General features: G+C 51.4%; 2 protein-coding genes across 5 annotated transcripts; both read left to right on the top strand.

The window, feature by feature from the left end:
* The first annotated feature begins 3,348 nt into the window (after positions 1-3,348).
* LOC125621566 (uncharacterized) lies at positions 3,349-10,347 on the top strand. Of its 4 annotated transcripts, none has more exons than XM_075119921.1 (5): positions 3,349-3,592; positions 5,272-5,465; positions 5,825-5,951; positions 6,569-6,682; positions 6,995-10,347. In XM_075119921.1, the coding sequence occupies exons 2-5, from the start codon at positions 5,442-5,444 to the stop codon at positions 8,287-8,289; spliced, it is 1,560 nt and encodes a 519-aa protein (XP_074976022.1). In that variant the 5' UTR covers positions 3,349-3,592; positions 5,272-5,441; the 3' UTR covers positions 8,290-10,347. The 4 variants fall into 4 exon arrangements, with proteins under 4 accessions (XP_074976022.1, XP_048674488.2, XP_048674486.2 ...); XM_048818531.2 differs by having other exon boundaries at positions 5,378-5,465; XM_048818529.2 differs by lacking the exon at positions 3,349-3,592 and adding an exon at positions 3,602-3,683 and having other exon boundaries at positions 5,378-5,465.
* A 1,751-nt stretch (positions 10,348-12,098) lies between these two features.
* Positions 12,099-24,984, top strand: LOC142069285 (uncharacterized). Its single transcript, XM_075119891.1, has 4 exons — positions 12,099-17,930; positions 18,412-18,538; positions 19,119-19,232; positions 19,602-24,984. Exons 1-4 carry the CDS (start codon positions 17,808-17,810, stop codon positions 21,983-21,985), a joined length of 2,748 nt encoding a protein of 915 aa, XP_074975992.1. The 5' UTR covers positions 12,099-17,807; the 3' UTR covers positions 21,986-24,984.

A 24,984-nucleotide genomic window follows, 5' to 3' on the forward strand; every position in this document is an offset into this window, starting at 1 on the left:
CCTAGGACCTGGCTTTGATGTTTCTTCAATTGTACTTTTGTTCTTTTCTTCTGAGGGTGGACTCCTCTTCCTTTGTCAGGGCTGTTGTCTGCATCTTCAGCCCTTGCATGTTTACCCTTTATTTTATCAGGACGGACTGGGGCTGGAGGTTGATTCCATCATCCATACATACCTCATTCCCACATTTAAACTAATAAGATTACAGCAGAGTTTTGCAAAAATGAAGGTTGCAACAAGCTTTTACAAAATGGAGTAAGCATTTTAAAATGGAGTTTGTCATTCCTTACACTTGTCTATATTGTGACTCAAACAGTGAGCAGAAGTTACAATGCTGAAGCAGTGTAAATTTCAGTGATTTAAGTAGCAGTTGGATTATTGAAAGTGAAACTTACAACGGGCAGAGACAAACACCTACAAGATCTCTATCAAGCATTCTTACAACTACACTACCCACCTGCTGAAGTGAAGAAACAGATTGACAGAGCCAGAAGAGTACCCAGAAGTCCCCTACTACAGGACAGGCCCAACAAAGAAAATAACAGAACGCCACTAGCCGTCACCTTCAGCCCCCAACTAAAACTCCTCCAATGCATTATCAAGGATCTACAACCTATCCTGAAGGATGACCCATCACTCTCACAGATCTTGGGAGACAGGCCAGTCCTTGCCTACAGACAGCCCCCCAACCTGAAGCAAATACTCACCAACAACCACATACCACACAACAGAACCACTAACCCAGGAACCTATCCTTGCAACAAAGCCCGTTGCCAACTGTACCCACATATCTATTCAGGGGACACCATCACAGGGCCTAATCATATCAGCCACACTATCAAAGGCTCGTTCACCTGCACATCCACCAATGTGATATATGCCATCGTGTGCCAGCAATGCTCCTCTGTCATGGACATTGGTCAAACCGGACAGTCTCTACGTAAAAGAATAAATGGACACAAATCAGACATCAAGAATTATAACGTTCAAAAACCAGTCAGAGAACACTTCAATCTTTTTGGTCACTCAATTACAGACCTAAAAGTTGCAATTTTTCAACAACAAAAACTTCAAAACCAGACTCCAACGAGAGACTGCTGAATTGGAATTAATTTTGCAAACTGGATACAATTACTGAGGCTTGAATAAAGACTGGGAGTGGATGGGTCATTGCACAAAGTAAAACTATTTCCCCATGTTTATTTTCTCCCCTCCCCCACTGGAAATGGTCCACCTTGATTATCACTACAGAAGGTTCCTTCTCTCTTCTCCCCCCCCCCAACTCCCCCACTCTCCTGCTGGTAATAGCTCTCCTTACAGTGTGTATGGTAACACCCATTGTTTCATGTTCTCTAGGTATATACATCTCACCACTGTATTTTCCACTAAATGCATCTGATGAAGTGAGCTGTAGCTTATGAACACTTATGCTGCAATAACTTGGTTAGCCTCTAAGGTGGCACAAGTACTCCTTTTCTTTTTGCAAATGCAGACTAAAACAGACATTCCAGAGATGCTGTTTGTGATTCCTCCCCCCCCACCCCCCCGACCGGCATGAAGTGTTTTCCTTTAATCTTTCCCACTTTTCTCATCTTTTTTTATTACTTGCTGTTTCATAAATTGTATTGGTTCTGAACTCTGTGCAATGGTCAAGGAAGCATCCAGGGAAGCACCCCTCAATGGGGACAGCTGGCCTGAGTGATCACAACAAGATTGGGGGCCGAGCCCCCAGGGCTCCAGCCTTGGGGTTACGGGGACCCAAGTGGAAGGGGAGTCCGCAAAGTCAAGCAGGCCTCTGGGTGAAAGGAGTGGGAGAGGAGACTCAGATCCTTTTGCAAGCCCATTCCTCTGGGGCTGTGTATAAGCCAGGAATGTCCCGCAACCTGAAGCAAATACTCACCAACAACCACATACCACACAACAGAACCACTAACCCAGGAACTTATCCTTGCAACAAAGCCCGTTGCCAATTGTGCCCACATATCTATTCAGGGGACACCATCACAGGGCCTAATAACATCAGCCACACTATCAGAGGCTCGTATACCTGCACATCCACCAATGTGATATATGCCATCATGTGCCAGCAATGCCCCTCTGCCATGTACATTGGTCAAACTGGACAGTCTCTACGTAAAAGAATAAATGGACACAAATCAGATGTCAAGAATTATAACATTCATAAACCAGTCGGAGAACACTTCAATCTCTCTGGTCACGCAATCACAGACATGAAGGTCGCTATCTTAAAACAAAAAAACTTCAAATCCAGACTCCAGTGAGAAACTGCTGAATTGGAATTCATTTGCAAATTGGATACTATTAATTTAGGCTTAAATAGAGACTGGGAGTGGCTAAGTCATTATGCAAGGTAGCCTATTTCCTCTTGTTTTTTCCTCCCCCCCCCCCCCCCCCCGATGTTCTGGTTTAACTTGGATTTAAACTTGGAGAGTGGTCAGTTTGGATGAGCTATTACCAGCAGGAGAGTGAGTTTGTGTGTGTATGGGGGTGGGGGGGTGTGAGAAAACCTGGATTTGTGCTGGAAATGGCCCACCTTAATTATGCACACTGTAGGGAGAATGGTCACTTTGGATGAGCTATTACCAGCAGGAGAGTGAGTTTGTGTGTGTGGTTTTTGGGAGGGGGGTGAGGGGGTGAGAGAACCTGGATTTGTGCAGGAAATGGCCCAACTTGATTATCATGCACATTGTGTAAAGAGTTGTCACTTTGGATGGGCTATCACCAGCAGGAGAGTGAATTTGTGTGGGGGGGTGGAGGGTGAGAAAACCTGGATTTGTGCTGGAAATGGCCCAACCTGATGATCACTTTAGATAAGCTATTACCAGCAGGACAGTGGGGTGGGAGGAGGTATTGTTTCATATTCTCTGTGTATATAAAGTCTGCTGCAGTTTCCACGGCATGCATCCGATGAAGTGAGCTGTAGCTCACGAAAGCTCATGCTCAAATAAATTGGTTAGTCTCTAAGGTGCCACAAGTCCTCCTTTTCTTTTTGCGAATACAGACTAACACGGCTGTTACTCTGAAACCTCACAATAGCAGGAACCTTCCCCTGCTTAACCCAGTACATATTTATTGGTTTGTCCTAAAGGTAATTAAGTATTTTAAGAAAAAGTGTCAGAACCGCCACCAGCAAGAGTAGCTGGCCACACTCTGCGACCACGAAAAATTTGGTGGTGAGAATCCCTGGGCTAGATGCTCATGAGGGGCCCTTCTGTCCTGAAAGGCTGTGATTGTAACAGGAGCCGGGCACAGGGATGCTGATCCTTCGGTGAGTTGATCGCTAGGACCCAGGAGCGGCTGGGGGGCGGCTCTGGGGGGAGCGATCGCGGGGCTCAGGCCCGGCCGCAGGAAGTGACTCGCAGCCGCTGCGGGGACTCTGGCTCCCGGCGAGATCCCCGCGCCCCGGCGGCTGGTGCTGGGAGCCCGGATCCCGGGCTGCAGCCGGGAGAGGGGAACCTCCAGCCGGGCCCTGCCCGCTGCTCCCCGGGAGCCTCTCCCAGGGCAGAGCCCCCAGCCCGGCCAGGGCCCCTTCCCGGCCCGGCCCCTGCCCCGGGGGGCCCCGCTCAGAGGGAAGGTAAGAGAGACCAGCCGCCCCCCAGGCTGCTCCCAGCGGAGCTGGCTGCGATTCCCTGCCCGGGGCCCAGGAAAGCTGCCGCCAGCTCCCGGTGTGTGCGGGGCGGGGGGAGCCACTCCTGGGGGGCTGAAGGGGTGGGAGCGGGAAGAGGAGCAGGGGTGTAGATAAGGGGGAACAGGGGTGTGTGAGGGGTACGATGGGATGGGGCCAGGGGTGGCTGAAGGGAGGATGGGGCGATGGAGGGGAATCGGGGAGACTTATGGGGCGGATGGGAGCAGGGCTGCAATAGAGGGAAACTCTGAGGGGGGGTCACTGCGAGGGAAATGGGGGGATGTGGAAAGGGGAGGCTGGGGACCGGAGGGATAGAGGGTAGGGGTAGAGGTCGGGGAGAAGGGATGGGGAGAGAGACAAGGCAGCTCCCCCACCCCATGGGGCAGGAGAGGAAGAGAGGCTGCCCCACCCAGCAACCAGACGGGGTCAGAAGCTACAAGGCAAATATCCAGGCCCCTCTTACCCCCCCCCCCCCACCCCCATGCACCCGGCTCCCAGTGTATTATTGTCCAACACACCCACGCTGGTGGGGTCCGTGTCTCCTGAGTGTTGGGGGCTGCCCAGGGCCCTGGTCTGATTTCCAGGCAGGATCCAGATCTCAGCCACACCGGAGTCAGACCGGAGTCACTGCTGGCTCTGAGCGCGGATGGGCCAATGGGATCTGCCTCCGCCTGCCTGTCCCTGGGGGCTGCAGGGGCAGGCCAGGGAGGCTCAGGCATGAGCTGCTGCCAGCAGAGGGCTCCGGGTCTGGCTGAGGGAGAGGAGGAGGTTAGTGCCTGTCTCTGCTCCTGATGTCAGAGCCCTTGAATTGAGCTCCCTGGCTCAGACACTGCTGCCTACCAGAGTGTGAAACTGCTGCTCCCGCTATGTGGCTGGGCCAGGGACAGACCTTCATTAACCCCCCCACCCCCTTCCTCTGGGCCCAGCCTGGGTGGGGACTTTCACTGAGCCTGGAACGAGCCCCCGTGGCAGCCGCGGGCTCTGCCCACACCAGCCCCTGAGCCGCAGCCTGCAGGGGATGGGGAGTCCCGGGGGGACAGGGCTGGGGCCAGGCAGGACAGTGACTCTGCACAAAGGGCCCCTTTCAGGGACCTGCTCGTGAGTTTGTACCAGAGGGGGAGGGGCTCCCCATGGGTCTGCGGGGTCCCCGAGCTGCTGCCCTCAGTGACCCAGCCCGGCTCACCCTGGAGAGCAAACGCCCATGGGAACGGGACAATCCCCAGTTCTCCCAAGCAGAGGAGGGAGGGAAGGAGACAGAAAGGGCAGAGGGGAAACCTGAAAGGGGCAGCAGGAGCAGGAAGTGGGGAGGGAGGTTCCCAGCTCCCAGCCCTGCCTGGATCCCTTCCCTGCATCACCCCAGGGCAGACAGCTCCTCCCCTTGTGTCCAGGAGAGTTAGATGGAGGAGAAGTCAGTTCCTGCCCTGGCCGACCCCCCGCGCTGCTGGGGGGACATGCTGCCCTTGGGGCCAATGTCAGGGGGGAGCCCCAAAGTGGCTTCTTTGATTCGGCTCTTTTCTAACATTTGTCTTAGAGACTGTCCCTGGGAGGGTTGAAAATGTCTCAGGGGTTCAGTGCTGGGGGGAGGATCCATGTCTGTGTTGTGATAATGTGATTGAGGGTTTTCCCAGCCTGGCAGAGCCCAGAGTGTCTGTCTGCAGGGAGAGAGCCTGGGGGGAATCGCGGTGTGTCATGGACACAAGCCCCTTCTGGAACCTCCCCCCATTGCCCCGACAGGCTGAGGAATCACGTCCACGTTTCGCTCCAGATCGGCCCGTCTTCCAGGAGACCAGGAAGGGAAATGGCTGTCATGGAGCCAGATCAGGTAGGGGATTTTCAGGGCGGGGCTGGGAAAACAAACCAGACTCCCACTGCCGATGCCTGAACCCACTGGGCAAAGGCTGCTGTGAAATACGAAGGGAAGCTGTTAGGATTCCTGTCCCTGTCCCCGGCTCAGAGCTCTGCTTCCCATATCAGCCTGTGGCTGGCAGGCGTGTGGGAAATGAGAAGACCCTGCCCTGCTCCATGTGCTGGTGGGGACAAGGAACTCTCACCTTCTGAAGCCTCCTGGCTGTTCTGAGCAGGGACTGAGGGAGGTGGGGGAATTCAGCTTTTATGGTCCTCCTTCCCTGTGAATAGTGCCTGGGGCAGCAGGTGCTGAGTGGGGGACCCTTGTTTTTTCAGATGCCGGTGACCTTCGAGGAGGTAGCTGTGTATTTCACCCAGGGGCAGGGGGCTCTGCTGGACCCCGCTCAGAGAGCCCTCTACACGGATGTCATGCAGGAGAACTATGAGACGGTGATCTCGCTGGGTAAGGGATTCCCGTCCCCTCGGTTATTAGAAGCCGTGGGGTGTGCGTGTCTTAATCTGGTCAGGTTCTTCCCTTGTCAGTTAGATCAGAGGCAAATGGGTTTCATAATGCACAGCTGCCATGAGAGAGACTTGCATCTCCGTACCCTCTCCAGTGGGACAAGGGTGTCAAAACCCAATGGACAAGCTAAACCTTCCCCACCCCTCCAGCTTTCAAAGGGGCATAAATACATCATTATCCTGTTGTTTCTCAGGTGCACACACAGTCCCTGTTCACCTCCCTCCTTGGGAATAGCTCCAGGCATGGGGAGGGCTCTGGGCTCTGCAGGTTTAGAAAGAGGAAGGGGTTTAAGTCCAGAGGTGTGTGTGAGCCAGCAAGGCCCCCAGAGCGCACAGATCCTGGGAACGCCTAGTGAGGGTGTAGTAATAATTCAACTCACCTCCCCAGACAATGTCCTCTGTGCAACGGGGCTCAGCGACCCTGTTCCCTTCCTCTTGGATTCCCCGTTCCTCCAGCAGAGCACAGGGACAGGTTCCACTCACGGAATGTCCTTAGTGACAAATCCTCCACCAATGCTCCATGCACCCTGATCCGGACTCATTTCACCTTCTGCACAGGATTTCCCGTTCCCAAACCTCAGCTGATCGCTCTGCTGGAACGAGGGGAAGAGCCGTGGGTGCCTGATCTCCAGGCCTGTGAGGAAAGAAGGCTTCGTAGATGCACCCGCACAGGTGAGGACTGACACAGAAACCATCTGGGGAATGAAGGAAAAAGTTGAGAATCCCAAAATATGGTGTGAGTAACGCCCCCAGTTCTTCCTCATCTTACCCAGAGCAGGGTTGTGGTTAGTAGATATAGCTCACGCCTTTCCACCCAGCCTCTTAGCTGCAGGAATTTCCTTCCCGACTCTCCTTCCCTGTGAGTGTTTGGGTGGGATGTGGAGGCAGAATCCAATTGCTCAGTCTTTGTGTTGGGTTTTTCCTCAGTGCTATTCCTCTTTCTCCCCAGTACAATGACTCCTGTCTGGATTGTCTCTCTCCCAGCAGGTGCTGAGCAAGGGAGTGAGAACAAGGAGGAGAATCATCATGAGGAAGTTCCTGGGGAAGTGGAACCGCAGGGAACCATTCTAGGAGGAGCTGAAGGGAATTTTTCCCATTGCTGGGAGCAAGGAGAAGCCTTGGGAAATTGGCACAGGTCAGAGAGGCTTCTGGGAAACTACCTAAGGAAGAAAGTGGATGAATCTATTAATGGTGGAGAAGGAGACGAGGATCCCAGAGCGCAGCAGACAAATCCCAAAGAAGAGACATCCTGGCACTGCCTGCAGTATGGGAAAGGATTAATTGTGAGATCACAGCTTGCGACACATCAGACAATCCATACTGGAGAGGAACCTCTTCAATGCTTGGACAGTGGGGAAAGCTTCAGTAAGCGCTCAGATCTTAATAACCGTAGGAGAAGCCACACTGGAGAGAAGCCCATTCAATGCATTGAATGTGGGAAATGTTTCAGTTCAAAGTCAGCACTGAATTCACATGAGAAAAGCCACACAGGAGAGAGACCCCTTAAGTGCTTAGACTGTGGGAAAAGTTTCAAATGGAGGTCGGTGCTTGTTAATCATCAGGCAATCCACACAGGAGAGAGACCCCATAAGTGCTTAGACTGTGGGAAAAGTTTCAAATGGAGGTCGGTGCTTGTTAATCATCAGGCAATCCACACAGGAGAGAGACCCCATAAGTGCTTGGACTGTGGGAAAAGTTTCAAACGAAAGTCAGATCTTGCTAATCATCAGGAAACCCACACAGGAGAGAGACCCCACAAGTGCTTTGACTGTGAGAAAAGTTTTCTACGAAGGTCAAACCTTGTTCAACATCAGGCAATCCACAAAGGAGAGAGACCCCACAAGTGCTTGGATTGTGGGAAAAGTTTCATACAAAGATCAAACCTTGTTCAACATCAGGCAACCCACAGAGGAGAGAGACCCCACAAGTGCTTGGACTGTGGGAAAAGTTTCAGACAGAGGTCAACCCTTGTGAAACATAAGGCAACCCACATAGGAGAGAGACACAAGTGCTTCGACTGTGGGAAAAGTTTCATACAGAGGTCAACCCTTGTTAAACATCAGGCAATCCACACAGGAGAGAGACCCCACAAGTGTTTTGAGTGTGGGAAAAGTTTCAAGAGGAAGTCAGACCTTGTTAATCATCAGGCAATCCACACAGGAGAGAGACTGCACAAGTGCTTGGACTGTGGGAGAAGTTTCATACGGAGGTCAGACCTCATTAAACATGGGAGAATCCATGGCAAGAAAGCGTTAAGCAACTTGCATGTAATTGACTGAGATTTACCCTCAGATTCAACCTTTAGAGAGATATTTTAAAAGTGTGTCCACCTTAGATAAGCTAGAGTTTGAAATGTAAACGTGTATTACTAAAGACTTGGAAGAAGAGGGGTAACTGTAGTGGTCTATGTTTAGCTATATCTTGTTAGAGGTTAACAATTTATCCAAAGGGTTCCTGTATTCTGTTAATTCAGGGATCAATAATTCAGAGATTATATCCATCGTCCCTGTGACCTGCCCAATTCTCGCTCAGTCACATTGAAATCACTGGGGGTAGGGGCTAAAGGATGGAGGGAATGTTAATAGTTGAAATCTCCAAAATGTGTTTTGCAAGGTTAATGTTAATGGGATTTGCTCCACTCTCCTGTTCGGGTATTTTCTCTGGGGATCCCGGAGACAGAAAGGAGTAGGTGTTACCATCTTGGCTGCCAGTTCCAACGGTCACGATCTACACTAGCAATTCTCAAACTATGGGGTAGGCCTCCCAAGGGAGGCATGATCTGTGAGGGTTGGTTTTTTTTTTTTTGGAAAGAGCACTGGCTGTCAGCCCCACGTGGCTAGGGCTCATGAAGAAGGAACAGGCCTATGTGGGAGGTGGGGATAAATGCTCAGGCTCTCAAAACCCGGGTGGAGCAGCAGCAGAGAAGTCAGGGTGGCAATGGGGTGATAAGTCTGCGGTGAACAGCGATATTGAGGAATATCACTTTTCACGTGGCCACCCTAACTTCTGTGCTGCTGCTGGAGGCCTTCAGAGCTGGGGGCCTTGCCAGCAACGACTCTGCCTTTCGAGCTCAATGGCGATGTATGTGCCTGTGAGGGTGGGGGCGTAAATGACCACACACACAAAGAAGGGGGGGGGGCACTGAAACACATTTGAGAACCACTGGTCTACACTCTTATGGTCACCACATTTACAAAATGAGAAATCTACAAAGTATGTCTTGTGAGGTATCGTAGGAAAAGTCGTCATCTGCTGAATATTATTGTCTGGTTAAAATGTGTCTGTCAACATTCCTGGGCTCCCCCGCCCCGGCCAGGAGCGTCGCAGAGTTGAAGCCGAGGGCCCCCCCTTACCCCGGCCGGGAGCAGTGTGGAGCTGAAGCTGGCAGGCCCCCTATCCCCGAAGCCGGGAGCAGGGGGGAGGCAGAAGCCGGTGTGGCCCCCAGCATCTCCAAATCTCGGAGCAGTGGCTGAAGCTGGGACCCCCAATGCCCCCTGAAGCTGTGAGTTGTACTGGGAACCCCCCCTGCCAGTACCCAGCCTCTAGCTACCTCCTTCCTGCACCCATAGTTACCCCCTGCCTCCACACAGCCCCTAGCTACCTCCTGCTTGAACCCTAAGCAGTTTTCTAACTTTTTGAGCTGAGTCCCCTCCACTGAGTTATGTTTTTTGGTTGCATCCCCCCACTACCCAGACAGGTGGGTGGCCTCCTGAGTGAGTAAGGGGGTGGAGGTGCTGCCTCCTCCCTGGAGCCCCGCCAGCCCTTGACCCCCCCCCCCATAGAAGTAAAACTATGGCTATGCCCAAGGGTGTCCCCCCGGCCCGGAGCCCCACACTCCTCCCCCCCCCCCCATGCACCCTGGTGTTTTTATAGGATGCAGAAGGGGGCGTCAGCAAGAAAAAGGTTGAAAACCCCAGACGTGAAAGACAGCTGGATGCTTACTTAGGCCACAGACTGACTGTCACCTGCCCCCCCGGCTGCGGGGTGAACCTCAAAGAGGAGAGTGGTATAAAAGCACAAGGGAGAATTGCCTCCATTTTTACCCCTCCTCTCCCATCTTTACAGAAGGCAACAAGATGGCTTGAAAGGCCACAGGGGAGGGCGGACCAAGGCGGGAAGGAAATCCAGCCTGGGTTCTGTGAGCTGCCTGCAACAGCAGGTGGGGTGGGAAAACCTGCTTGCTTCGCATCTTCCTTAGATTGGTAGAATTTAGGATTTAAAATGCATGTTTTAATTTTATTTTTTAACCAGTTCTGGCCTTTTACATCTTTCTCCCTTGTAAGCCCTGAAAACCTCCTTGTTCCAGTTAATAAACGGATTTTAGTGTTTTGTCTGGACCTGTGTGTTTTCCTTGAAGTGTTTGGGGGGTTTGACTTGAGAGAACAAGGCTATGACCTAATCCGACCCCTTTGTGTGTGTGTGTGGGGGGGGGATGACCCACTAATTATTGAGTTTGTCCAGCACAGTGAATAGACTGAGCAGTCCAAGATGCAGATTCCTGGGGTGCAAGGCTGGGAGTAGAAAACTGGCTGATGTTGCTGTGCCGTTTAGTAACTTCATGAGTGTCTGGCTAGTCACACTCAGTACAGTGCAGCCAGGAGTGAGTTTGAAGGCTGGTGGCTGTGTGTGAGCAGAGCGTGGAGGGGTTTGTTGTTCGCACAGGGCAGCAGTGTAAAACATGCCCTGGGATGCAGAATTCAGCAGTTCAACAGTCCAGATTTGTACCCTGGGGTATGTCTCACACCCGCTGTCTCCTGGGCCCCAGCATGGCACCGTTGGGCTTTCATCATCCTGATCCTGAAAGGCAAGCTAAGCAGGGCAAACCAGTGAAGGGGAACCAGCCGACATCCTCAACTCCTTCGTCTTAGGCTAAATCTTGAACTCCCCCTGGGATGTGAGACTTGAGGTTCTGCTGCCAGCCTTCCCCTCACGCATCTGTTTCCTTCCTACTGGTCTAAACTAGTATGCCACCCTCCCTCCCTCCCCCTTCTACTCTCTCTCCTTTTACCTTCTCTCTCTGTCCCCTACAAATCTGGCCCAGCCAGCTGAGACAACCAGACATTTTGAATTAGTGCCAGTAGCCTGTGACCAGGGGGGCAGGTTAAAGCAAGGCCTTAGCGAGCCCGATGCGGAGAGAAGTTCTGGGTGAAGGGAGTGGGAGCGAGGACTCAGATCCTTTCGCTCGCCAATTCCACCGGGGCTGTGTTCCCCACAATAGCAGGACTGTCGCCCCCCCCCCCCCACTTACCCGAGGGCATATTTATTGGTTTGTCCTAAAGTTAATTAAGTATTTTAAGAAAAAGTGTCAGAGCCGTCACCAGCGAGAGTTGCTGGCCACACTCTGAGACCACGAAAAATTTGGTGGTGAGAACCCCTGGGCTAGATGCTCATGATGGTCCCTTCTGACCTTGGAGCCTGTGAGTGTAACAGGAGCCGGGCACAGGGATGCTGATCCTTCGGTGAGTTGATCGCTAGGACCCAGGAGCGGCTGGGGGGCGGCTCTGGGGGGAGCGATCGCGGAGCTCAGGCCCGGCCGCAGGAAGTGACTCGCAGCCGCTGCGGGGACTCTGGCTCCCGGCGAGATCCCCGAGCCCCGGCGGCTGGTGCTGGGAGCCCGGAGCCCGGGCTGCAGCCGGGAGAGGGGAACCTCCAGCCGGGCCCTGCCCGCTGCTCCCCGGGAGCCTCTCCCAGGGCAGAGCCCCCAGCCCGGCCAGGGCCCCTTCCCGGCCCGGCCCCTGCCCCGGGGGGCCCCGCTCGGAGGGAAGGTAAGAGAGACCCGCCCCCCCCCGTCACCCCCGGGCTGCAGGGGGCGGGTTTGGCCCCAGGCTGCTCCCAGCTGAGCCGGCTGCGATTCCCTGCCCCAGCCCGGGAAAGCTGCCGCCAGCTCCCGGTGTGTGCGGGGCGGGGGCAGGATCACGTTACCGCCCCCCCAGCTGCTTTGTTTCCCTGGCCGCGCTGCTGTGGACAGAGGCTGCAGCTCAGGGAGATCCGAGGGGGGCAAATAGGGAGGGGCAGAAGATGGGCAGAGGCCAAACTGGATGGACTGTGGGGTGCCCCAGCTGGGGGCAGGGGAAGGAGAGGGGCCCAGGGGCACAATCAGGGCCTGCGGGGTGCGGGGATGGGAGCACAGGCGCTGGAAGGGGGCTGGGATCCGTCTGAGGGTCTGCCGGAGTTAATGGTTAAGGCCGGTTAATCGGTAAGCCTAATGTTTACCGGCTACGCTTTTACATCCCGATCAGCTACCACATCTCCCCGTGTGTCTAGTGTAACACTTCCTGTGTCTATTGCAGTGTTGTAATTCGAGTTCAGTGCTGGCTCAAACCTCCTTCAGTCTCTTTTGCTCCACCAGTGGGTCTTGCTTTAGCCAATTTCTTTGTCTCTCTGTCCAGCACCCTAGTGCTTTATCCCATGTCCCATTTGTTTACAGAACTTGGTTCCCAAATATTCACTAAAGGCCAGAAGTTTCAAGGCACCTAGATACTTTGTAATATGCCACTAGAGGCCTAAATCCTTTTGAAAATCTGTCCCTAAGGGCCTTAGAGTATGCATCCGATGAAGTGAGCTGTAGCTCACGAAAGCTTATGCTCAAATAAATTGGTTAGTCTCTAAGGTGCCACAAGTCCTCCTGTTCTTTTTGCGAATACAGACTAACACGACTGTTACTCTGAAACCTCTCCTATACAGGGCTTCTCAAAAGGAACTTTCTGTGTTTTTTTGTTTTGCTAAGCATAGATATGCAACCCCAAGACAAATTGACAACCCCAAGAATTCAAACCCCGTGAGTTATGCACCCAACAGTCTAGAATTTAAATAAAGAAATGAATACATTTTGTTTTTGTCTTATTATCTTTTTGTGTCTGAGCCTTTGGGGTGTACTAGCTTCATAGGTTTACTGCTACCCCTTCCAAAAGGTCCATATATCTAGGATGGTTGTATAATCCTGTAACATATGATGCCATTTTACCCTTAGAATCATAGAATACCAGGCTTGGAAGGGACCTCAGGAGGTCATCTAGTCCAACCCCCTGCTCAAAGCAGGACCAATTCCCCAAATGGCCCCCTCAAGGATTGAGCTTACTACCCTGGGTTTAGCAGGCCAATGCTCAAACCACTGAGCTATCCCTCCTTCTGGGAATGTGATTTCCCAGCACCCCCTTGCAATTGAAAATTGATTTTAAAACCTTATTTCTGTAAGTAACCCCCCATCCTGCACACTCGGAAGTGCCCACTTCACTTTTCTCTGACTTCATTTATTGCATGCATCATCGATGTGGATTTTTCTACCACATTGTTTGTACTTCTAATGGCCTATTTAATTTCCCAGCCTTTTATGGATGCTACATTCTTTGTTGTGATCCACTTCAGGGATGTTCTTCCTTCTGGCACATGTGCCGATTTGTACGGCCCAAGTCAAATCATTTTAAAAAGGAATCGCTCTGTTTCTCCTTTGCATTGGTCAGGACACACACAGTGCTCACTTCACCCTTTCTTTTATGGTTTTGCAACGGGATAGCTAATGCAGGTTAGAAGAAAAGGAGGACTTGTGGCACCTTAGAGATTAACAAATTTACAAGTCCTCTTTTTCTTTTTGCGGATACAGACTAACACGGCTGCTACGCTAATACAGGTTAATTGCGCCATGGTAAATACGCCCATTTTCTTATGGACGCAGACTCTGCCGCTGATTCCGATGGTAAATGACCCATTATTGTTCATGGCCTGAAAACTCTGATCCGGATTGGGTGGCTACTACTCCTGTTCCTTTGCCAAGCGCTGCCTCTGAATGTCTTCGCCTGTTTGTGGGGGTGTCCTGGAAAAGAAATGAAAACATTTAAAACTAAAGAGTTAGCACCAAAACCTAAAAAGTTAGCACTCTCCCACCACCTCCCGTGTTCCCTTTCCTTTCCTTCCTCACGGCTTGTCTGTATGCTAACAGTGTAAAGTTAATGCCAATAAATCCCAGGGCTTCAAACCCCTGTGTGGACGCTCTTATTCAGAAGTAAGGTGGCTTTAATTTTGACAGTGGTGGTCAGGGCAACCACAGACAAGTGCAGGAGACCTTCCCCCCAACACTATAAATCGTCAGACCTTTGATCTCTTCTTGAACATGTTTAAAGCTTGGATAGTCCAGGTGCAACCCACATTCGATGTTTCAAGTCCAAAGAGAAGGCGCGAAGCAGCAGGGCGCTCATCTCATCTTCCCTGAGTGTTGCCTTGTGTAGAAACGGCATGATGATATTTCACAGCTTTGGCCTGTCAGCATTTCATGAAAGGGGTTGAGGTTGAAATTTAAGGTGATGTTGCTCCTCCTCTCTCTCTCCTGCAAAGGACAGGACATCCTTCATGAGCAGGAGAGCAAAGGCCGGATAGTGTCATGGCAGATCCTGCTGTGCTGTACTGTGCAGGGATCCCCTTTATAAGCAACTTGCCCAGACCAAGTGGGGGCACTCTTGTCCCAGGAGAATGAGCCGATCCACAGTTTTGGTGCTTTAAACCGTAAAGACTCTCTGAGCTCAGCATCTCCCTGCTCGCTAACCACAGGGTAGCTAAACTGTATCTCTTCCGAATTAGGCATTGCCACGAAAATGTAACTTGGACAGACAGCATTCAGGGGTTTGTATATTTTTTTGGTTGTTCCCAGAACAGATCCAAGTTCTGCCCCCCCCCCCCCACCGCACTCCCCCTCCACACACCTGCCTTGTAAGCCAATATACAGTAACTCCTCACTTAAAGTCGTCCTGGTTAACATTGTTTTGTTGTTACATTGCTAATCAATAGAGCAGTGGTTTTCAAACTTTCTTTTTCGCAGACCACTTGAAAATTGCTGAGGGTCTCGGTGGACCACGTAATGATCTTTCCAAATGTTGCTTGTCCCATTAGCTAACTATTGTAAAGCGCTTTGGATAAAAGTGCTATATATATAAAAAACCCTTAATAATAATTAATGCTTTTTTGCTCTACACATAAAAGCACACAACCCATATTTTAATATCAGTCGTCTTTAACCTTTCTAATGCGATGGATGTGCCCTCTCTCCCCTGCCGTGGCAGCCCCCGAGCTGGGACTGGGAAGGAGGGCGGATCTCTCCCTCTCTCCCCCACCGCAGCAGCCCCCAACCTGGGCCTGGGAAGAAGGAGGCTCTCTCCCCGGCAGCTGGAGCCCTGGAGCCGCTGCAGCCCTGTATGTCCCAAATTCCCCCACCCCTTCTTCTCTCACCACTGCCCCCTCCCACCCACCTCTTATTCTCCCCAAGGCCACCACCTGAGCTTACATGTGCATCTTCTCCAGGGTCCAGGCACCTAATTAGTGGAGCCACGTCTGCGCAGCTCCACTAATTAGGTGGCTGGCCCTTCATTTTCTCATGTACGGCTGCCCAGGCATGCACCTTAGAGGGAACTATCCCCGGGTCACCTGAATGGAGCTCGTGGACCACTGATGGTCCATGGACCACAATTTGAGAACCTCTGAATTAGAGAACATGCTCATTTAAAGTTCCGCAAGGCTCCCTTATAACGTTGTTTGGCAGCCACCTGCTTTGTCCACTGCTTGCAGAAAGAGCAGCCCATTGGAGCTAGCGTTGGGAGCTTGGAACCAGGGTGGACCAGCAGCCCCCCATCAGCTCCCCTGAGTTCCCTGTGTGGCCTTGGAGCTGCTCCCGTGAACCTCCTACTTGCTGTGCAGGGGGCGGAAGAGGGGTGCTGATGTCAGGGTGTCCCCCTCCCCTGCTTCTGCCCCCCCACCTCCACAGAGCAGTGTGGGGGACACGACAGGGCTCAGGATGGAGGGAGCTTGCTGGCAGCAGCTGCTATATCAACTTGCTGATCTACTTAAAAAGGCAATGTACTTAGAATGCGGCCAGCCTACTTTAAAGGGGCAATGCACATCTCTCTCTCACACACACGGTGTGTGTCTCTGTCTTCCACGCTGTCTCTCCTCCCTTCGTTCGTGCTGCCTTGTAGAGTGTGAGGCTACATTAGCAACAGTGTTGTTAAATCTTGAGGGCTCAGCCGAGTGCTACTTCATCATTTAGCAGTAAGGCATTCCCTGGGAAATATCCCACCCTCTGCCTTCACCACCTCAACCAAGCTTCACAATCATCATTGCTGTGTACAGTATTAAATTGTTTCCAGAGCTCCATCGGATGTTTTCATTGCAGGCCAGCCACCTGGCATGGCCACTCCTTCTTTACTCACCTGAGAGCTGAGGCAATCAGAGCTTGGAGGGGAGGTAGGTGTTCACGACAGCCCTGTGTCACACAGTCACAGTCTCGGAGCTCTGGAATGGCTCTGAATGAAGCCAGGCAGGATTCTGGTGCAGTGTGTCACCCCGCGGAGCACACTCTCACCAGGACAAGAAGCTTCCTGGGTCTGACCTCGTAGTATTCAGCACCCCTGTTCACACTGCGAGCTCCCCGCAGGGAGTCCACCTGGATGGGATACCTGGGGAAGCCTGACACACCCCTCACAGGGGCCATGCACCCCACCATGGTGACTCTCAGCTGGCTTCGAAAACAGAAGGGTTTGTTGGTCGCTGAGAAGACAGCGTAGAACAGAGCTTGTTAGCACAGAAATCAGGAGCATTCAGCAAAGTCTGGCTCGAAGGGAATCCAGAGTCCAGAGCCCTGGGCTCTCCCCACAGAGTCCTAAAACAGGAGACTGACCCGATTTCAGCCCCCCATCCTCAGTGATGCCCAGCTGCCCCTCCTCCGTGCTTTCTCTCCTTCCCAGGAAAACAGGTCACCTGGCCTCCCCCTCTCTGGTTGTTCTCCACCACCTTCAGCTGGCTTCTTGCAAAGGACGGACTCCAGCTATTGCTTGTCAGGATACAGAGTGTCAGCCATTCTCTGTGCCCAGGCAGCCAGTCTCCAGTCACACCTGCCCTCTAGGGATGTCCACAATCACCTGTATCCCACCCGTATCCCACCCCTAATACTTGAGTAACACATGGGGAAAGTGAGGCACACACAGTATTCAGAAAAAAACATTAAGAGCATTCCCGCTTCCTCATACCCCGCTGGAACCAGTGGCTGGAACCAGCCTCTAGGGTACCTGAGCCTGAGCCTGAGCCTGCAGGTGATGGAGAGACCTGGGGAAAGGGCTGGAGCCAGGCAGGGAAATGACTCTGCACAAAGGGCGCCTTTCAGGGACTGGCTGGTGAGTTTGGCCTACAAGGAGAGGGAGCTCCCTGGGTCTGCAAGTCCCAGAGCTGCTGCCCTCAGTGACACAGCCAGGTTCAACCCCCCGTTACCAGTGTCAGTGGCTGATCTGCCTAATGAGACAAAGGTCCATGTCAATGGGGCAGTCACCCGTTCTCCGAGGGTGAGGGAAGATGATAAAAAGGGAGAGCGGAGAGACTTGAAGGGCAGCAGGAACAACAAGTGGGGAGGGAGGTTCCCAGCTCTGCCCAGATGATTCCCTGTCCCCCCCACCCGCCCGGGCAGTCAGCTCTCCTGGGAACAAGGAGCTGAGAGAGGAAAAGCCAGTTGCTCGCTCTGCTGAGCACCGCACTACTTAGGGAGATGGGGGAGAGCTAGAGGGGGTCACAGTACACTGTGGGACAGTACCCTGAAGTGACTCCTTTGATTCTGCTCTTTTTCCAGCATTTCACTCAGAGATGCTGTTACGGGGAGGTTTAAAAGGGTCCCTGGAGAGTTTAGTTCTGCTGGGAGGGGCCTGGCCTGTGTGGTAATAAACTAACTGGGTTTGTTCCCAGCATGGCAGAATCATAGAATCAGAGCGTCTGTCTGCAGGGAGAGAGCCTGGGGGGAATCGGGGAGTGACATGGACTCCAGCCTCTCATGAAACCTGCCCAATCTCCCTGCTCCTCTGACAGGCTGAGGAATCGCATCCACGTTTCGCTCCAGATGGTCCCGTCTTCCAGGAGACAGGGCAGGGAAATGGCTGTGATGGAGCCAGCTCAGGTAGGGGATTTTCAGGGAGCAGCTGGATGACGTGAGGGAGAGGCAGGGAGGAGAAGGGTGTTATAAACATTCCCCCATTTCTAAAACAAGACCCAAGCCCTCTGGGCAGGGCTGGGAAAACTGACCAGACTCCCAGTGCTGGAGCCTGACCCCACTGGCCAGAGGCTGCTGTGAAATACGAAGGGAAACTGTCGGGATTCCTGTCCCTGTCCCTGGCTCGGAGCTCTGCTTCCCGTATCTGCCTGTGGCTGGCAGGCGTGTGGGAAATGAGAAGACCCTGCCCTGCTCCGTGTGCTGGGGGGGACAAGGAGCTCTCACCTTCTCCCACCCTGCTGAAGCCATATGGCTCCTCTGAGCAGGGTAGGGGTGGGTTTCTGCTTCTCCAGCCCTCCCAGAGCTTCAATGTTTTGTTTTTTCCCCACTGTGACTAGTGGGATTCTGGCAGGGGCAGCACGTAGTCAGTGGGGGACTCTTGTTTCAGGGGCCGGTGACCTTCGAGGAGGTGGCTGTGTATTTCACCCAGGGGCAGGGGGCTCTGCTGGACCCCGCTCAGAGAGCCCTCTACAGGGACGTCATGCAGGAGAACTATGAGACAGTGACCTTGCTGGGTAAGGGATTCCTGTCGCCTCGGTTATTAGAAGCCGTGGGGTCTGCGTGTCTGAATCTGGTCAGGTTCTTCCCTGGTCAGTTGGATTGGGGGGGGAGGGTCGCGTAGACCACAGCTGCAGTGAGAGAGAGACTTGCATCTCCATACCCCATTCAAGGGAACAGGGGAATCAGAAACCTAATGGACAGGCTAATTTATCCCCATCTCTCCAGCTTTCAAGGGGCCAGAAGAAGGGTATTGTCCTGCCTTTATTATTTCTCCTTCAAACACCTTTCACCTGCCCTCTTGGGACTAGCTGCAGCCGTGGGGAGGGCTCTCAGTTCTGCAGGCTTGGAAATAGGCAGAAGCTTAGCACCCAAATTTTGTGTGTGTCAACGAGTCCCCTCAGCACATCTATCCTGAGACCTCCGAGTGCGGGTATAACAAAAACCCTGTGCCCCCAGATTTCTGCTTCTCCCAAAGGGTCTGGGTTACCACAGTCCCATGTAGAGTCAGGTTAAACTCAAGGAATGTTCCTAATGGCAAATAGTCTACCAGTGCTCTCTGCGCCCTGACCTTGCCTGATTTCACCCCCTGCGCAGGAGTCCCCATTCCCAAACCGGACCTGATCGCCCGGCTGGAACGAGGGGAAGAGCCGTGGGTCCCGGATCTCCAGGACTCCAAGGAAAGGGAGAGCCCGAGAGGCACCAGCACAGGTGAGGAGTCAGGGAAACTGACAGAGAAACCATCTGGCGAGTGAAGGAAAAAGCTGGGACTCCCAAAATGTGCAGTGAGCGGGAGCCCCCAGTTCTGCCCCTTCTCACCCAGGTCAGGGCTGCAGTCAACAGGTGTCATAGCATCAAGTCAAATATCAGTCCTGGCTTCCCACCCATCCTGTTAGCTGTCGGGAATTTCCTCCCTGACTTTACTTCCCTGGGAGTGTTGGGGAGGGATGTGGAGGCAGAATTCAATGTCTCTATCTCCCCAACAGTCACTGTGTGGTGTTTTCCCTGTTTTCTATTCCCCTTTCTGTCCTTTCTCCCCGGCTCAGGAAGTCACTCCTGTCTGGATTCTCTCTCTCCCAGCAGGTGATAGGACAGTGAGTGAGAACAAGGAGGAGAATCAGCAGCAGGAAGGTCCTGGGAAGGTGGAACCGCAGGAGACATTTTTGAGAAGAGCTGAAGGGAATTTTTCCCAGTGCTTGGAACAGGGTGAAGCCTGGGGAGATCGACACAGATCAGAGATGCAGCTGGGAAACTATCCCGGGATGCAACTTGATGAATCCATTCAACATGGCGGAGGATGCAAGGATCCCAAGGAAACCACAGTCCAGCAGACAAGTCACAATGAAGAGAAACCCTACAAATGCCTTGACTGTGGGAAAAGATTCCGTTTCACTGCAAAACTTACTACACATCAGAGAACCCACACAGGAGGGAAGCCCTATAAATGCCTGGACTGTGGGAAAAGCTTCAGTGAGAAGCCAAGTCTTATTATACACCAGAGACTGCACACAGGAAAGAGACCCAAAACATGCCTTGACAATGGAAAAAGTTTTACCAAAAGTTCATCCCTTATTAAAAATGCAAGAATCCACACAGGAGAAAGACCCTATAAATGCTTTGAGTGTGGGAAAAGTTTCAGTTTGAAATCAACTCTTAACACGCATCAGAAAACCCACAAGGGAGAGAAACCCCATAAATGTTTGCACTGTGGGAAAGCTTTCCGTCAGAACTCATACCTTATTGAACATAGGAGAATCCACACAGGAGAGAGACCGTATAAATGCCTTGAGTGTGGGAAAAATTTCATTTGTCGTTCACACCTTACTAAACATAGGAGAATCCACACGGGTGCCAAACCCTATAAATGCCTCGACTGTGGGAAAAGTTTCATTGACAATACAAAACTTATTAGACATCAGGCAATCCACACAGGAGAGAGACCTCATAAATGCTTGGACTGTGGGAAAAGCTTCATTCAGAAGATACACCTTATTACACACCAGAGACTGCACACAGGAGAGAGACCCTATACATGCCTTGAGTGTGGGAAAAGTTTCAATTTGAAATCAACCCTTAAAACACATCAGAAAACCCACACGGGAGAGAAACCCCATAAATGCTTGGACTGTGGGAAAACTTTCGGTCAGCACTCACAGCTTACTAAACATAGGAGAATCCATACAGGAGAGAGACCATACAAATGCTTTGGGTGTGGGAAAAATTTCATTAGCCGCTCACACCTTATTAAGCATCAGAGAATCCACACACGTGCCAAACCCTATAAATGCCTCGACTGTGGGAAAAGTTTTGTTGACAGAACAAAACTTACTAGACATCAGGCAATCCACACAGGAGAGAGACCCCATAAATGTTTAGACTGTGGGAAAAGCTTCAGTAAGAAGTCAAACTTTATTAGGCACCAGAGACTGCACACAGGAGAAAAACCCTATAAATGCCTTGAGTGTGGGAAAAGTTTTAGTCAAACTTCAAACCTTATTGCACATCAGAGGACCCACACAGGAGAGAGACCCTATAAATGCCTTGAGTGTGGGAAAAGTTTCAGTTTGAAATCAACCCTTAATACACATCAGAAAACCCACACAGGCGAGAAAACCCATAAATGCCTTGACTGTGGGAAAACTTTCAGTCAGAGCTCACAGCTTACTAAACATGGGAGAATCCACACAGGAGAGAGACCGTATAAATGTCTTGACTGTGGGAAAGATTTTAAGGAAGGTTCATCCCTTACTAAACATAGGAGAATCCACACAGGAGAAACACCTTACAAGTGCTCTGAGTGTGGGAAAAGTTTTAGTCAGAGCTCACACCTTATTGCACATCAGAGAATCCACACCGGATTACGACCCTATAAATGCCCTGAGTGTGGGAAAAGTTTCATTTGCCGTTCAAACCTTATTAAGCATCAGAGAATCCACACCGGTGAGAAATCCTATAAATGCCTTGATTGTGGGAAAAGTTTTCTTGACAGAACAAAACTTATTACACATCAGGCAACCCATACAGGAGACAGACCCCATAAATGCTTGGACTGTGGGAAAAACTTCATTCAGAAGTCACAACTTATTAGACACCAGAGAGTGCATACAGGAGAGAGACCCTTTAAATGCCTTGACTGTGGGAAAACTTTCAGGCAGCACACACACCTTATTACTCATCAGAGAATCCACACAGGCGACAAACCCTACAAATGCCTTGACTGTGGGAAAAGTTTTGTTTACAGAACAAAACTTAGTAATCATCAGAAAACCCACACGGGAGAAAAACCCCATAAATGCTTGGACTGTGGGAAAAAATTCAGTCAGCGCTCATACCTTACTCGACATGGGAGAATCCACATGAGGGAGAGACCTTATAAATGCCTTGAGTGTGGGAAAAGCTTCAGTAAGAGCTCAGAGCTCACCAAACATCAGAAGATCCACAAGGGTGAGAGACCCCAGAAATAGCCTGACTGCTGGAAAAGATTCAATTTGACTTCACACTTCAGTGATCCACAAAACAGAGAGCTTGAATGTGGGAGAAGCTTCATTTGGTGCTCCCGGAGTATCAGGCATCTGAAAATCCACACAGGGAAAAAACCTCTCCGATGTTCTCAGTGTGGAAAATGCTCCAAGTGGAGCTAAAACACAGTGGACATTAGAGACTCCTCCACACAGCTGGGAAATTCTCTCAGGGCCCTGACTAGGGCCATGGTGACACCCATTTCCTCATTCCCACACATATCAGGGGTGTTTGGCTCCCAAAGAACCAGCTGCCCATCGCTGGGGTGAGGATCCAGCATCAGCTGAACATCAGCTGGTCAGTGACCTTCTGGCTCTGCCTGGTCTAAGCAAACCCCAAGCAGAGGAGGAGAAGCCCAGATCAGCCCCTCTTCCTTGCTGCCGCCCTGGCTGCTGAGCTGATGGGTCACAGATGGGGGAAGGGAGAGAGACAAACTCCTTCAGCCGCTTCCTCTGCCTGGCTGAAGTTCCCCCCTCTCCCTTCCCAGCCGGGATCCCCCTGACATGGAGATGAGGAGAAAGACACTTGGGCAAGGCCCCACCTTCGCTCTATACCCCTGTCCCCAGCCCCTGAGATGGGCTCCCACACTTACATGGCGCTGTTCCTTGCAGGGGGATTGTCCCTGGGGACTGGTAACTGCTCCCCTCACTGAATCCCCCAGGGCGCTGGGTTCTGGGGGATCCAACATTAAGGCATCAGGGCGATGGGTTCTGGGGAGGACACTGGGGATTGAATGGCTGGGGCTGGTGGAGCTGGGAAGCAGGGGGAGCTGGGTGTTGGGGCTATCGAGTGTTTGGGGATCATGAGATAGGAGGTGAGGGAGTGCACAGGGATAGAGAGGTGCTGCTTCTCCTCACTCACCCCCTCTGCCTCTTCCCCCTGCCCCTTCTGCATTCAGAAAGTGCCACTGAGAGGGGCTGATTCCTACAGGGCCTTTTGCGGGAAGCCTGGAGATCCCACATCTACCTCCGCAGCATCAGCTCCTGAGCATCTGTCTATGGTAGGAATCATGGTCAGGATTAGCCAGCGCATCTCTGTGATCCTCCACCAGATTTCCTAGTGTAAATTCACCCCGAGCATCTTATGTGTAAGGCTAAGAGTTTGTCATGGATATTTTTAGTAAAACTCATGGATAGATCACAGGTAATAAAAATTCACAGAATCCCATGATCTCTCCATGAGTTTTATTAAAAATATCAGTGACAAAATGGGGAGGGAGAAGGCTCCAGCACATATCGCTGCTTGGGTCTGGTGTCCCTTGACTGCTTACTTATGTGTTCTAACTCTCTCCCATTAGGAGAGTGATCACTAGTCCCTGAGTTTCCTCTTTGGGGCCAGATTGTCTCATTCCCAGATAGTCTCACATTACTCCGGGCCATGCTGAAAAGCATTTAGTTTTTGTTCATTTTCTCCCTTATGGAGCAGAATTAACTAGATGCTAAAAGAATAGGAGCAGGGACAGTGAAATATGGTGTTTTACCTTCTGTGCTATTTCAGGGTGATGGGGTGAGTCCGAGGGTTTCCCTCCTTCCCCCATCACTGTCGCACTCCACTCTCAACACATCAGCCTCTGTCTCAGCAATGCAGAGTTTTATCCTGACCCAATTCTACCCCTCCGCATCCCAGTGTCACTTAGCACCGTGTCCATGGCTCTCCATGCTTTGGAATCACAGTTTTGATGTCTGTGATCCTAAGTCAGACTCCTGAGGGCTTGGGAAGAAAGTGTCCCAGACCTGAGAGTGGGTGGGGAAATCCCAATGAACCTCAAAGCACAGTTTGACCTTTCATATCTTATAGCCCTGTTTCCATCTATTGGTAAAATTGCTTCCTGACTTTTTCTAGGCTTAGTCCAGATCATTTGTAGATGGGAAGATTTTTCTTTCTTTGTCTTTCTTTTATTATAATGATGCAACTAATACAACCGAATAATGAGATGAGAAATTAAGCCGGTTTAGCCACTACAGAAGAAAATGGGTGCATTTATTTTCCTGATTTTGAGCCTTAAAGGATTCTTTGAGATTTCACTTTATGACTGTGAAAGTGTTTTATAACCCACCCTGGACTGTGGTTTTTTCTCTCTTCGTGAAGGCCATGAGGTCACATACTTTGATATTAGTTTAGTTGGACAGGATGTAGCTCAGATTTATTGAGGACTTCAGGAAACAAATGATCGTTTGTTGGAATAGTCCTTTATTAGATTTAATTTTAATTTTTATCTAACACTTTGTCAGGAGATATTTTTGTGTTGTTTAAAGAATGAGAGTGATCAATATCTCAGCACAGACATGGATGGTGCAAGTTAGACTCAGAGTGCAAGAGGCAGAGACTGAAATGGAGAATAAAGTTACTGCCTGATCCCTGCAGTGATGTGAGATACTGCTAGGAGAGGAAGAAGACAGGAATAACAGAGCTGGGAAACTGCTGGATTTGCTCCTGAGAGCCAAATGGCTAAGGCTGTGAACTCACTGCATCACAGCCACAGAGTGACTACACTTGGCTTGTCAGTTTCATGTGAAGCTGCCCCTGAAACCTAAAGGACCATGAATGACACCCCAAAAATGATAGGGGAAGGAGTCAGCATCTCCCTATTGCTGAGATGCCGAGTTTGGGCACAGGGAAGAAGGGAGCCGAGGATGTCAATAGACTGAGGCAGCCTTGAAGCCAGGCCAACCCCCATCGATGAGGCCAGAGGGAGATGAGGAACCTGACAGCCCAGCTGGTCACCCCCTCCCCGTGTACCACCGTGTCCTGAGTTGGGATGACAGACTCTCTTTGCCCCATTCATCCCACTCATCCCTCTTGTGACTAAACCCCTGGTGCCCCATGTTCACCACTTATACACAGTTATACTGTATTGTGAACAATGTATGCCCGGTGAGGGATCATTGGAAAACTCGTGATCTGTTGAATATTGTGCCATTGAAATGTGTGTAAGACCAGTGCA

This window comes from Caretta caretta, chromosome 14 (genome assembly GCF_965140235.1).
Source record: "Caretta caretta isolate rCarCar2 chromosome 14, rCarCar1.hap1, whole genome shotgun sequence".
Classification (NCBI taxonomy): Eukaryota; Metazoa; Chordata; order Testudines; family Cheloniidae; genus Caretta; species Caretta caretta.

Excerpts from the sequence above, each read along its gene's own strand:
- LOC125621566 (XM_075119921.1), top strand. The coding sequence starts at position 5,442 with ATGGCTGTCATGGAGCCAGATCAG. Across the intron at positions 5,466-5,824 it reads CTGTCATGGAGCCAGATCAG|ATGCCGGTGACCTTCGAGGA; the intron begins GTAGGGGATTTT and ends TTGTTTTTTCAG. Across the intron at positions 6,683-6,994 it reads TCGTAGATGCACCCGCACAG|CAGGTGCTGAGCAAGGGAGT; the intron begins GTGAGGACTGAC and ends TCTCTCTCCCAG.
- LOC142069285 (XM_075119891.1), top strand. The coding sequence starts at position 17,808 with ATGAAACCTGCCCAATCTCCCTGCTCCTCTGACAGGCTGAGGAATCGC. Across the intron at positions 17,931-18,411 it reads CTGTGATGGAGCCAGCTCAG|GGGCCGGTGACCTTCGAGGA; the intron begins GTAGGGGATTTT and ends CTCTTGTTTCAG. Across the intron at positions 18,539-19,118 it reads TGAGACAGTGACCTTGCTGG|GAGTCCCCATTCCCAAACCG; the intron begins GTAAGGGATTCC and ends CCCCCTGCGCAG.